This window comes from Hemitrygon akajei, chromosome 16 (genome assembly GCF_048418815.1).
Source record: "Hemitrygon akajei chromosome 16, sHemAka1.3, whole genome shotgun sequence".
Lineage (NCBI taxonomy): Eukaryota > Metazoa > Chordata > Chondrichthyes > Myliobatiformes > Dasyatidae > Hemitrygon > Hemitrygon akajei.
This window is the reverse complement of record NC_133139.1, coordinates 8,587,833-8,602,220: the sequence shown is the minus strand read 5'-3', so window position 1 is coordinate 8,602,220 and position 14,388 is coordinate 8,587,833. Positions and strand designations below refer to the sequence as shown.

The 14,388-nt window shown below is 43.8% G+C and overlaps 1 protein-coding gene across 5 annotated transcripts in view; it reads left to right on the top strand.

Moving 5' to 3' along the window:
- Positions 1-14,388, top strand: part of atp8b3 (ATPase phospholipid transporting 8B3) — a 140,510-nt gene that overhangs the window by 85,506 nt on the left and 40,616 nt on the right. For all 5 annotated transcript variants that reach the window (XM_073068189.1, XM_073068188.1, XM_073068190.1 and 2 more), the window contains 4 exons: positions 1,635-1,723; positions 6,706-6,899; positions 10,144-10,352; positions 13,674-13,705. In XM_073068189.1, the coding sequence (XP_072924290.1) occupies positions 1,635-1,723; positions 6,706-6,899; positions 10,144-10,352; positions 13,674-13,705 (524 nt within the window). The remainder of the gene's footprint in view (positions 1-1,634; positions 1,724-6,705; positions 6,900-10,143; positions 10,353-13,673; positions 13,706-14,388) is intronic.

Here is a 14,388-nt window from a genome sequence, read left to right as displayed (position 1 = left end):
AGCTGCAGTGCTGCCGACAAAAAAGCCTTGCAGAGGGTGGTTAGGGGAGCAGAGAAGGTTACTGGGGTCTCCCTACCTTCTGTCCAAGATGTCTTTCAGAGTCGATGCCTCCAGAAGACACTGTACATCATTAAAGACCCCTCACACCCTCTGAAACAAACAGAAGAACTGTTTGTTCTTCTGCCATTAGGTAAACATTACAGGAGCATCAAAACTAAAACCACAATGCTACTAAACAGCTTCCTCCCACAGGCAGTCAGACTGCTAAATAGCTGCTCTACCTGACTCTGCTTTGGACTCTTACAACTTGTTTTTAACTGACATGTGGCTGTTGTGTTTTACTATTTATTATTATGTTCATTATTTAGTGTTGCGTTTGTTATGTTATGATTGCACTGCCCCGGGAAACACTGTCTCATTCTGCCCTGCAGAGCTGATGTATGGTTAGAATGACAATAAAGTTTTTGAATCTTGAATCAGCAGTTGATATTTCAGGCCAAGGCCTCTCGTCAAGACAGTGGACAGTCTCAGCCCGAAATGAGAAATGTTTTTTTTCCTCTGCATGGATACTGCCTGACCAGCTAAGATCCTCCAGTATTTTCTGTGTGTTGCCCTGGAAATGACTGTGTGGCAGGGCAAGTAACAAAAGAATGAGAGAGGAGTTCTTGGGCATGTGGGAGAGGGTCAGCCATCGGTCCGTGGGGAAATCAGAAGGGAGAAAAGAGTGATGGGATTGCTCTGTTGGGCCCTGGCATGACCTTGGACCAAATTGCCCTCTCCTGTGTGTGGAATACACTTTATATCTTGTTCTCCCCTGTTTATTGTTAACTTGGTTTCAATAGAAATGATGTTGAGAGAACTCAATTCTATTGCAGAATTAGTCACTAAGTAATTATACTGGACCACTGGTGGTGTGGGGAGAGAGCAGTAGTCTGGCTTGGGCTGTTGCAGTTTCCAGCAAGTAGAATCAGAGAGTCAAACACTACAGCACAGAAACAGGTCCTTCAGCCCATCTAGTCTGTGCTGAACTCTTATTCTGCCTAATCCCATCAACACATCTTGTTCTATAACACCTCATACCACTCCCAGTCACGTTCTTATCCAAGCTCCTCGTAATAGAACAAAGAACAGTAGAGGACAGTACAGACCCTTCAGCCCAGAATGTTGTGCTGACCTTTTAACCTACTCTAAAATCAATCTAACCCTCCCCTCCTACAGAGCCCTCCATATTTCTATCATCCATGTGCCTCTCTAAGAGTCTCTTAAATGGTCCTAATGTATCTGCCTCTTCCACCACTTTTGGCAGGGCATTCCACACACCCACAATCCTCTGTGTTTAAAAAAAATCTGACATCCCCTGTACCTTACTGCAATCACCTTAAAGTTATGTCCACTCACATTAGACGTTTCCCCCTGGGAAAGCATATCTGGCTGTCCACTCTATGCCTCTTATCATCTTATACTCCTCTATGAAGTCCTCTCATCATCCCTTTCCTGCAAAGAGAAACGCTGAAATCAAACTTACATCCGTCGCTTCCGCTGTACACATCGGAACAAGCGGCAAAGCCAGCAATTCAGATGTACTAGTAAGAAATGTAACTTCCTCATCATTTTCCATATCATTTCACCTTCAGGAGTGGATACAAAAATAATGAAAAACAGCGGGAGATACACCTTGAAGAAAACCAGAATTGAGCTTCTCATGAACCGCGTGGTGTTGTTGGTTAGTGTCTTCTTGTTTACGGGTTTCATAATCTTAACCACCCACAATCCTAAAGTATTAGATCTAACACGTCAATCACCAATCTTGGACTAGACAGACTTAAAATTAACCCATTACCTTTCCTCGACCATGCGTTTTCTATCTTGTAGTTTTGAATTCGGGTTCAAAGTGCTAAGTAAATTTATTATCAAAGTACATATACATCACCAAATACAACACTGAGATATTTTTTGTGGGTGCATTTATAGTTGATACAAGGAAGTACAATAGAACCAATTAAAACCTACACACAATGATGGCCAAACAACCAACATGGAAAAGATGGCAAACTCCATAAATACAAAAAGAACAAATAATAATAAATAAAAACAAATAAATAATGAATAACATTGAGAATATGAGTTGTAGAATCGTTGAAAGTGAGTCTATAGGTTGTGGAATCAGTTCAGAGTTGAGTTGAGTGAAATTATCCATGCTGGTTTGGGACAGCCTGATGGTTGAAGGGTAATAACTGTTCCTGAACCTGGTGCTGTGGGTCCTGTTGTTACACAGGGACGTGGAGACTGGTCCCAAATGCAGGACGCAGGCACTGAAGTACTAGGGGCAGGACAGAAACAACTAAAGGATAGACCATGGCATGCAACAGTGATCCTGGGTTCAGAGAGTTCATGGCAAAGGCAGGGCCCTGGCTAGGCTAAAGGATGGGTCTACGGGACAAGGAATGCAGGGAGGATAGCCCCCTGGGCAGGCCACATTACTTTTGGGCAGGGCCCAGCCTCCCAGGCAGGAACAGAGGGGCCTGGACAGGTCACAGGGCACCTGGGCAGGATGTAGGGCACAACCCATCAGGAGCAAGGGGTAGGAAAGAGTCAGAGTCCTCAGGGCAGGCTGTATAGCTCCTGGGCAGGGCCACCTCCCAGGCAGGAACACAGGGGCCTGGGCAAGACACAGAGCACCTGTGCAGGTTGCAGGGCACCACCCATCAGGAGCAAGGGGTAGGAAAGAGTCAGAGTCCTCAGGGCAGGCTGTATAGCTCCTGGGCAGGGCCACCTCCCAGGCAGGAACACAGGGGCCTGGGCAAGACACAAAGCACCTGTGCAGGTTGCAGGGCACCACCCATCAGAAGAGAGGGGTAGGAAAGGGTCAGAGACCCCCACCAGGCAACAGCAGTCCAGCCTGCTTACCCAGCAGAGACAAGGGATCAGAAGGGAGCTCAGTCTAGGGTGACTACAAGAACAGACTTACAGAACTAGATGATTAACAGTGGGTACTCCAAGCCAAGGTCAAAACAGGATAGCCACACAAACAGGTCAGAGCAGAACAACCCCCAACTAGACTCAGTCCCAGAGCCTCTATATATACACCTGCCAGCCAATAGGTCTCAGGTCCACCTCCTTAAGCCAAGATGATCCTATTTGGGCTTAAGGGTGAAAGGAGGGACAGCTACAAGACCCGGAGTCCGGAGTATGCGGACCGGATCAAGACCCAGAATGCAAGCTCCGGACCGGACCATAACACCTGTACTTCCTTCCTGATGGCAGCAGTGAAAAGAGAGCATGGCCCGGATGGTGGAGGTCCTTGATAATGGATGCTGCTTTCTTGTAGGTATACTCGATGGTGTGGAGGGATTTGCCTGTGATGGGCTGGGCTCTATCCACCACTTATTGTAGGTTTTTTTCATTCATGGGCATTGGTGTTGGCCTCTAACTCAACAACTCCAGTGAGCTCTGAACTACCAACAACCTAAAGCAAATTTATTTTCACAAGTGAGGTACATAGTAAACCTTGTTTGCAGCAACATTACAGGCACGTAGGCATAGACATTGCACAGAATATAGATTATAAATAAATTCTACAAAACCGTAAGAGAAAAATAGATTGTGCTAATACAAGACCTTAATGCAAAAAAAAAGCATTCTGAGGCAAAGATAAAGATTAGCTTTGTTTGTCACATGTAAATTGAAACACACTGTGAAATGCACTGTTCCCTCTAAGCTGGTGGGTGCACAGCCGCGTAGTAACTGAAATGCTTCCGTGCACATAGCCTTCATTTCCACATAGCTGGAATTCTCTTTTATATAAAGTTTATATAATTGAGAAATACTCTAATTAATTATGTATTAATGAATATAATCTATAAATTCTCTAAATAATAAACATACCACAACCTTTACTTCAAAACATTTTTACATTTCAACAGATTTACCTTGTCAGTGTTTCAAGTTACCACACTGTTACAAATTGTAACAATAAACACAGTATGGAAGTCGGTAGCTCATTGTTAATAAACCGCCAGCCCACCGAATGCCAACACCATTTTCATTCTAATTATCAAAAGGTGTATAATACAAAAAGAACAGTTAATCTTCTGCGCAGTTTCAGGCCATGTACAAATTTCCTGCTCAGAGCAATGGTTGGTCCACGCAGCTGAGGGAGCGTTGGCGAAATGCGTCGTTTTGTTTCAAATCAAATGAGGGGGATGTGCTAGAGCACATTTCTGCCACCAACGTAGCTTATCCACAAATCACAAACTCTGGGCATATGTCTTTGGAACATGGGAAAAAACTGGAGCACCCAGAGGAAACCACGTGGCATGGAGAGAACGTACAAACTCCTTACAGGCAGTAGCAGGAATTGAACCCATGGTGCTGTAAAGTGATTGTGCTAACTGAAACGCTACTGTGCCACCCGCATAGTTTTCCACATGGAGAAGTGTTTCCCTCAGTGACACCTCATTGTAAATTAGGTACCTCTGTATCATTGTTCAACCAACCAAAAGATGAAACCTCATTTGATTTGCATCCCATCCACCCCGTCCACCACAAGTGCCCTGTGGTTGCACCATCTACAGTACATAACATACTACGGTCACTTACCAGGACTGTTCATTTCCTTGCAATCTGAGATCTCTACCACCAAGGTCACATTGGAACCTCAGTACTTCATAAACACAAGGGACTCTGCAGGTACTGGAAATCCGACGTATCACACACAAAATGCTGGAGGAACCCTACAGGTCAGGCAGCATCTATGGAGGGAAGTAAAGAGTCAACGTTTCAGGCTGAGACTCATCATCAGGTACTCAGTGCTTGCCGGTTTCCCCCCAAGTCACGCACCAGCTGAAGTATGTTAATGTTCCTTCATCGTCACTGGGGCTGCCTATTTAACAGCTCCGAGGGAGAACGTTCCCCATTGGATTGTTGTTGGCAGAACTATAGTAGAGTTTTGCTGACTGATTTGATGTAAGAAGAGAAGGAAGCTTAAGTATTTCCAGCATTACAGCCGAATCCCTTGCTTCATTTAGAGCAGGGGTCCCCTACCTGGGGCCCATGGACCCCTCAGTTAATGGTAGGGGTCCATGGCTTAAGAAAGGTTGGAAACTCCTGTTTTAGACCATGAAACTTTTCTGCACAGGGTCCGGCCCTTCAGCCCACAATGACAGTATTGTGACGGTTAGCACAATGGTTTACAGCACCAGTAATCACCGATTGGGGTTCAGCTATGATTGCTCACCTTGCCTCAACTCCCAGCTGATTGCACAAGCTGCAGGCTCACTTTCAAAGACGCTGCTACTCACATTCTCAGTATTAGTTATTTATTTAGTTGATTATTTTATTTGCATAGTTTGTCCTTTGCACATTGATTATTTGTCATTCTTCGTAGTTCTTTGATTCTATGGTATTTCTCTGAATGACTGCAAGACAATGAATCTCAAGGTAGTATCAGTAGCCACTCTATTAGGTACCTTCTGTAATTCTCGTCTTCTGCTACTGTAGTCCATCCACTTCAAGGTTCAATGTGTTGTGCATTCAGCGATGCTCTTTTGCACACCACTGTTATAACTGTGGTTATTTGAGTTACTACCACCTTCCTGTCAGCATGAACTGGTCTGGCCATTCCCCTTCTGGTTTTTGCGCATATAACTATCACTCACTGAGTGTTTCCTGTTTCTCACACCATCTTCTGTAATCTCTAGAGACTGTTGTGTGTGGAAATCCCCAGAATTCAGCAGTTTCTGAGATACTCAAACCACCCCATCTGGCACCAACAATCACTCCATGGTCAAAGTCACTTAGATCACATTTTTTCACCATTCTCATGTTTGGTCTGGACAACAACTGAACCTTTTAACCATGTCTGCATGCTTTTATGCATTGAGTTGCTGCCACTTGATTGGCTGATTAGATATTTGCATTAATGAGCAGGCGTAACTCAAAGTAGCCAGTAAGTGTGTATGTACTTTGATAATCAATTTACATTGAATTTTAAAATGTTTTGGGTTAAGGCCCTTTATCTGGACATGAAAGGTTTTGACCTGGGATGTCTGCTGTGCATTTCCTTCCATCTGATACTGCTGGACCTGCTGAGTTCTCCATCCTTTGTCATATTGCTCCAGATGGCAGCGTCTGCAATCTGCACACACAGTGTGCCGGAGGAACTCAGCAGGTCAGGCAGCATCTATGGATAGGAATAAACAGTCAACATTTTGGGCCGAGACCCTTCATCAGAACCTGGTATGCCGGATAAGTCCTGATGAAGAGTCTTAGCCCAAAACGTCGACTGTTTATTCCCGTCCATAAATGTTGCCTGACCTGCTGAGTTCCTCCAGCTCACTGTGTGTGCAGATTACAAACATAGAAAACCTACAAATCAATACAGGCCCTTCGGCCCACGAAGCTGTGCTGAACATGTATTTACTTTAGAAATTACTAGCATTACCCGTAGCCCTCTGTTTTTCTGAGCTCCATGTACCTGTCCAGAAGTCTCTTAAAAGACCCTGTCGTATCCGCCTCCACCACCCTTGCCGGCAGCCCATTCCACGCACTCACCACTCTCTGTGTAAAAACCTTACCCCAATATCTCCTCTGTACCTACTTCCAAGCACCTTAAAACTGTGCCCTCTCGTGTTAGCCAGATTGCTCTAGATAGCCAGCATCTGCAGTACTTCTTGTATCTTCAAATTTATTTGTTTAATATTCCAGGTCCTCTTTATCCTGGGTGGTATATGCTTCCTCCTTGCTGTTGGATCTGCTGTCTGGGAAATGAAAGTTGGCGAGAAAGCTCCCTACCTTGTCACCAAACTGAAAAATTTCACTCCTGGATATCAGGGTTTTCTGGCCTTCTGGGGATATGTAATCATCATGAACTCCATCCTGCCGATGTCACTCTATGTCACGTGAGCAATTCATTGTCTTTTTGTACTTTGCATATCAACTTACAGAACATATTAACAATCATTTAAACTTTTCCCAGCGATTTATGACCGTGCATCGAGAAGGAAACAAAGAAAGTATTTTGCAAGCATTGCTTGCTTGATTTAAACTCTTTATTGATAACACTCTTTATTGGGTGATGGGGTGGAGATACATCTCCATCAACGGAGGTGGAAGGCTCTGTTGTAGGGCTCTTATTATTACACATTATTGCAAATTATTGCCTATTGGTAAATTATTATTGTGTACTTTATTAGTTAATTCTGCACACTGCTAAGTTTTTTTTAAATGTTACTGCTGTAATGAAAGCCTTTTCCACTGGGGATCAATAAAGTATTTATTATTATTATTATTAATAATAATAATAACTTTACTTTGAACTTTGACTGATGAGGCCAGTGATGAGACCCTTCCGTGGTTGAACAGGGTGTGCTTTGTGCAGCTCGGTCATTAGGGTGGTATGTGTTCCTCTTGTCACTTGCATTGGGGTCTCAATACCTTGCTTCCCCACTTTGATGGTCATGGGGCAGAGATTCCCAGGAATAGTATTGTATGCATTTCTATATCAGAAACCTGAATGAACCGATTTTTGTCTTATCTGACCAGCTGATGGTGTTGCAATGAGTGCCTGGCTGTATAAGATTAAAGATTAGCTTTATTTGTCACACGTACATCAAGAAGTACACTTGGGGTGTCACAGTAGAGTACAGTTAGCATGATGCTATTAAGCTTGGAAGCATCAGAGTTTAGAGTTCATCTCTGGCATCCTCTGTAAGAAAGTTTATACATCTTTGCCTTGTGTGCATGGGCTTCCTCCAGATGCTCCTCCCACAGTCCAACGACATACTGGTTGGTAAGTTAATTGGTCATGGTAAATTTTCCAGTAATTAGGCTAGGATTATATCAGTGGGTTGCTGGGCAGCACAGCTTGAAGGGCCGGAAGGGCCTGTTTCGCGCTGTATCTTTGGGAGGGGATCAGCGGAAAACGTAAAGGGCTGAAGAAAGAATCTTGTGTGTCTGTAAATTGTACTGATGTCCAGAAGAGGGAGCTATTTTACCAAAATAGAGGTAAGAATCTCATTGGATTTCAGCTACCCATTTACTCCGGTGGCAGAGCTGTGGGATATGCTTTGGATGGTCAGATTTTCCTCGGAACATGAGGGTTTAAAAATTCCTAAACACATAGGAGGTGTCACCCACGGGAAAACTGCAGTAAATGTTGAACCGAGATGAAACACAAGAAGCAGGTACCGGAGACGACTGCAACACCCTGTCTGCCGGAGAAACTCAGGGGCTCAAGCAACATCTGTGGGAGGAAAGGAATTGTTGATGTTTTGGGTCAAAGCCCTGCCTCAGGACATAAGAGAATATTTTAAAATCTGGTTTGCTCATTTCACACTCAGTGTCAGCAAGACCGAGGAATTATTGTGGACTTCAAGAACACACACCACTCCTCATCGAGAGGTCAGTGGTGGAAAAGGTGGGCAGATTCAAGTTCCTGGGCATCAACATCTCAGAGAGTCTATCCCGGGCCCAACATATTGATGTGCCGGAAGCTCTACTTTGTTATTGTTTGAGATTTGGAATACTGTTTCAGTAAGCAGTGCCTCAGGATGGAGGCATCCATCACTAAGGACCCTCACTATACAGGAGATTCCCTCTCCTTACGTTGGAGATGGTTCAAAGGAAGTTCATGAAAATGATTCCGGGATTGAAAGGCTTATCAAATGTGGAGCTCTGGGTCTCTACTCACTGGAATTCAGAAGAATGAGGGGAGATCTCACTGAAACCTATTGAATGTTCAAAGGCCTCGATAGAGTGGATGTGGAGAGGATGTTTCTTATGGTGGGGGAGTCTAAGACCAGAGGACACAGCCTCAGAATAGAGGGGCGTCCATTTAGAACAGAGATGAGGAGGAATTTCTTTTGCCAGAAACTGGTGAATCTGTGGAATTTGTTTCCACAGGTGGCTGTGGAGGCCAAGTCATTGAGTATATCTAAGTCTGAGGTTGATACATTCTTGATTAGTCAGGGAATGAAGGGATATGGGGAGAAGGCAGGAGATTGGGGCTGAGAGGGAAAATGGATTAGCCATGATGAAATGGCGGAGTGGACTCACTGGGCCAAATGGCCTAATTCTGCTGCTGTATCATATGGTCTTGTGGTCTTATCATTTCTACCATCAGGGAGTAAGTAAAGAGCCTGAAGACCCACACTCAATGATTCAGAAACAGCTTCTTCCCCTCCACCACCAGATTTCTGAACAGTCCATAAACACTACCTCATTATTCTATCTTTTTGTATATTTATTTAGTTTTGTAATTTGTAACAATTTCATGCAATTGGATTGTACTGCTGCCACAAAGCAACAAACTTCACACCATCTAAGTAAATAATAAATCTGATTTTAATATTCTTTACATAATTCTCTGCAGTACATATTTATACACATTATGGGTGCATGTCTGATTGAATACCATTGCAATATAAATTTTGTTACACTTTATCTTAATGCTTTTGATTTTTAAATATTTAGTGATAATCTACACACAGTAGTCACTTTATTAGGTACACCTACATACATGCCCGTTAATGCAAATATCTAATTACCCAATCAGGTGGCAGCAACTCAACACAATAAAGCTTGCAGACATGGTCAAGAGGTTCAGTTGTTGTTCAGACCAAGCATCAGAATTAGGAAGAAATGTGGTCTAATTAACTTTGACTGTGGAATGATTGTTGGTGTCAGACAGGGTAGTTTGAAACTGCTGAAATCCTGGGATTTTTACACACCGTAGTTTCTAAAGTTTACAGAGAATGGTGTGAAATAAAAAAACTTTAATTGAGTGGCAGTTCTGTGGGCAAAACTGCCTTGTTAATAAGAGAGGTCAGATGAGAATGGCCAGACTGGTTCAAGCTGACAGGAAGGCGACAGTAACTCAAATAACCACACATTGCAACAGTGGTGTGCAGAAGAACATCTCTGAATGCGCAACACGTTGAACCTTGATGGGCTACAGCAGCAGAAGACCATGAACATTCACTCAGTGAGCACTGTATTATGTACAGAAGGTTGTTAATAAGTTAATCGAGTCACTTTAAATAATTGTAAATATGCGTGAATTTGATTTGTATGAGTTGTAAACAAACCTCTCAGCACAGATTTGAACTATTTGCTGTGTTTTTAAAGAAGGTCTTTCTTCCCCAGGTTTGAACTTCTCCACATTGCCCAGAGTTTATTCATTAACTGGGATTTGAAGATGTATTGTGAAGAGAGAGACACTCCAGCCAACGCGAGAACAACTACCCTGAATGAAGAACTGGGTCAGATCAAATACATTTTCTCAGATAAAACTGGCACTCTGACCCAAAACATCATGGCCTTTAAGAAATGCTGCATTGGTGGACAGATCTATGGTAATTTATTGTGTGTGTGAATGAGGAAACTTAAATAAACATAAACAAATCTGCAGACACTGGAAAATCTGCCTGACATGCTGAGTTCCTCCAGCATTTTGTGAGGAAAAATTATGTTTCTTTTGCCAGAATGTGGTCTAAATGTATATGGTTCGGGGTCCTGGAATGGAGGTAAAAGGGAAACTATTTTCCAATAGTCTTTAGAAACAGTAAATACCTGTGATGGTTTGCAGTTCTGTTTTAATTTTCTTTGTAAGCTTATTCAAAGACTAAATGCAAAATATTCTGCAGATCCTGAAGGTGCAGAGCGATGCACATAAGATGCTGGAGGAAGTCAGCAGGTCAGACAGCATCTATGGAGGGGAATAAACAGTTGACGTTTTGAGCCGAGATCCTTCATCAGGACTGGAAAACAAGGGGGAAGAAGCCAGAATAAGAAGGTGGTGAGAAGGGAAGGAGGACAAGCTAGAAAGTGATCGGTGAAGCCAGGTGAAGGGGGAGAGTAGGTGGATGGGGGAGGGGGTTGAAGTAAGGAGCTGGGACGTGATAGATGGAAATGGTTAAGGGCTGAAGAAGAAGGAATCTGATAGGAGAAGGAAGTGGACCATGGATGAAAGGGATGGAGGAGGGGCACCAGAGGGAGGTGATACCCAGGTGAGAAGAGAAGGTCCTGCCATGTGCAGAAGTTCGCTGATGACACGGCCATAGTGGGGTGTGTCAGGAATGGACAGGAGGAGGAGTATAGGAAACTGATACAGGACTTTGTGATATGGTGCAACTCTAACTACCTGCGTCTCAATATCACCAAGACCAAGGAGATGGTGGTGGACTTTAGGAGATCTAGGCCTCATATGGAGCCAGTGATCATTAATGGAGAATGTGTGGAGCAGGTTAAGACCTACAAGTATCTGGGAGTACAGTTGGACGAGAAGCTAGACTGGACTGCCAACACAGATGCCTTGTGCAGGAAGGCACAGAGTCGACTGTACTTCCTAAGAAGGTTGGCGTCATTCAATGTCTGTAGTGAGATGCTGAAGATGTTCTATAGGTCAGTTGTGGAGAGCGCCCTCTTCTTTGTGGTGGCGTGTTGGGGAGGAAGCATTAAGAAGAGGGACGCCTCACGTCTTAATAAGCTGGTAAGGAAGGCGGGCTCTGTCGTGGGCAAAGTACTGGAGAGTTTAACATCGGTAGCTGAGCGAAGGGCGCTGAGTAGGCTACGGTCAATTATGGATAACTCTGAACATCCTCTACATAGCACCATCCAGAGACAGAGAAGCAGTTTCAGCGACAGGTTACTATCGATGCAATGCTCCTCAGACAGGATGAAGAGGTCAATACTCCCCAATGCCATTAGGCTTTACAATTCTACCGCCAGGACTTAAGAACTTTTTAAAAGCTATTATTAATGCTTTTTGAGATAGTGATTTAGATGCATATCATATTTTTTACTGAGTTAAGTATTGTATGTAATTAGTTTTGCTACAACAAGTGTATGGGACATTGGAAAAAAAGTTGAATTTCCCCATGGGGATGAATAAAGTATCTATCTATCTATCTATCTATGAGGGGGGCCAAAATGGGGAATGGAAAATGAAGAGGGGGGTGGGGAGAAATGATCAGAAGTTAGAGAAATTGATGTTTATGCCATCCGATTGGAGGCTACCAAGTACAATGACAAATATCTTCACTGAACGGGCATTAGATTCATATTTAGCCAAGTATTTATAAAAAAAACAGAAGTAATTCACCTTCTAGACAGAGGTGTGTGTTGCTGCAGATTTACAGTGTCTGTAGTCTCCTGTTTCCCCCTGTGTTTTTATTGTAATCTCCATGTCTTTGGGACATTCTTATGCTCTGCACTCAGGGAGTTACTATCACCGTTCCAACACTGTTATCATTTGTCCTTGACATCTAGTTCATGCTTTGTAAAGTCCCATACCTGAGGTAACCATCTGGTTAAGCTGATGAAGTACCACTGTGTTCATGGTGATGCTAGTTATGTGCAGTTGATCCTCTGATAGTGAATGTAAGGAGACTAAATGGCAGAGCAGGAAAGGGATGAAAATGGGAGGATTAAGTGGAACAATCCGATAATCTTGATGGAAGTGTTTGGCTCTCCATACTGCGAAAGCAGTAGAATGGGATTGAGTGGGATGGTAAATCTGCCATGATGGAATGGCGGAGAAACGCGATGGGCTGATTGGCCTAATTCTATTCCAATCTCTTAGGGTCTTATGAACTTGATAGAGGTGTGTAGGATGATAAGAGGAGACAGCCAACACCTTTTTCCTGGGGCAGCAATGGCTAATACAAGAGAAAATCTGCAGATGCTGGAATTCTGACTAACACACACAAAATGCTGGAGGAACTCAGCAGGCCAGGCAGCATCTATGGGAAAAAATACAGTCGACACTTCAGGCCAAGACACTTCGGCAGGACTGTCAGGACTAGAGGGCAAAATGTTAAGGTGATCGGTGTAAAGTAGAGGGAAGGATGTGAGAAATAGGCTTTTTTGCACAGAGAGTGGGTGGGTGTGTGGAATGTCCTGCCGGGGGTGGTGGGTGATGCAGATCTATTACAGTCATTTGAGAGATTCTTAGATAGATAAAAGATAAATGAAGAGCTGTGAAGGGAGGGAAGGGTTAGATTGATATTGGAGAAGGTTTAAAGATCGGCACAACATAATCGGCTGAAGAGCTTGTACTGGGCTGTAGTGTTCTATGAACAACCATTAGGAAGCCACCAATAAGCAACAGAAAGACAGACACCAATAGACAGCAATGGAGCAGTAGAGGCTCTACAAATATTTTTGGAATTTCACCCAAAATATATTACTCCCTTTTAAGAGATTCCAGGGTGGTTTTGCATGTTCTGTGGGAGCAGTGGGTGAAAGAGCTTTAAGCAACACACACACACACACACACACACACACACACACACACACACACACACACACACACACACACACACACACACACACACACACACACACACACACACACACACACACCCTCCCCCCACCCCCCCCCGCCCAGCAGGTCAGGCAGCATCTATAGAGGAGAATAAACAGCCAAAGTTTCGGGCCAAGACCCTTCATCAAGATTGACTGTTTATTCCACTCCATAGATGCTGCCTGACCTGCTGAGTCGCTCCAGCATTTTGTGTGTCGCTTAGGATTTCCATCAGCTGCGGAACCCCTTGTGTCTCTGGGTGAAGGAGCTTTTCCTTCCCGAGCATTACAACATTACTGTGGGCTGTGGACATTCTGCATAAGAAAAAAATGTTTTGTGTAACCTAAAAGATTAATTCTCTGATTTTCAGGTAATCAATATGATGATGGCGAAATAGCAAATGTAAGTACTTGTTAATGGGAGTTATTCTGTAAGGATCAGTGTATGATTTTGACTGTGTCTTCATTTAGTGAGTAAAGTTTCCTGACCCGAACAGTAAAGGACAGAGACACCCATTCATCCTTTCTCTGAGCACACAACCCCTTCATGCTGTCAAGAATTAACATCACAGTCGAACAATGCAACAAATTACTGCTTGAGAATGGCATTTAACGCAGTCCAGCACCATTCTGATGTGTCATCTGGAAGGTCCTCTTGCATGTGGGGCATAGTGATGTAATGGTTAGCGTATCACAATTATGGTGCCGCGACCCATGTTCAGTTCCACTGCTCTCTGTTGGAGTTCATCGATTCTTCCCGTAGCGCCAGAAGGCCTTGTTAATGAGAGAGAGAGAGAGTGACAGAGACAGAGAGACCGTGGCACGACAAATAGTTGGATGAACATTGGTTTTTGTTGGACTGCAGATCGTGGTCTCTGTTTGGGGGCTTTGCTATTGCTTGCTTGCTGGGTGGTGGGTGCTGAAACAAATGGGGGAGGGGGAGGGTTGATGCTTTGCTGCTGTTTGTGCGTGGGAGGGGCAGGAGGTGTTTTGGAAGTTCTGAAGTTTTTCTCTCATTCGTTCTTTGGGGTTTTTCTTCTAACTCATGGATGTCTGTGAGGAGTAAGAATTTCAGGTTGTATACTA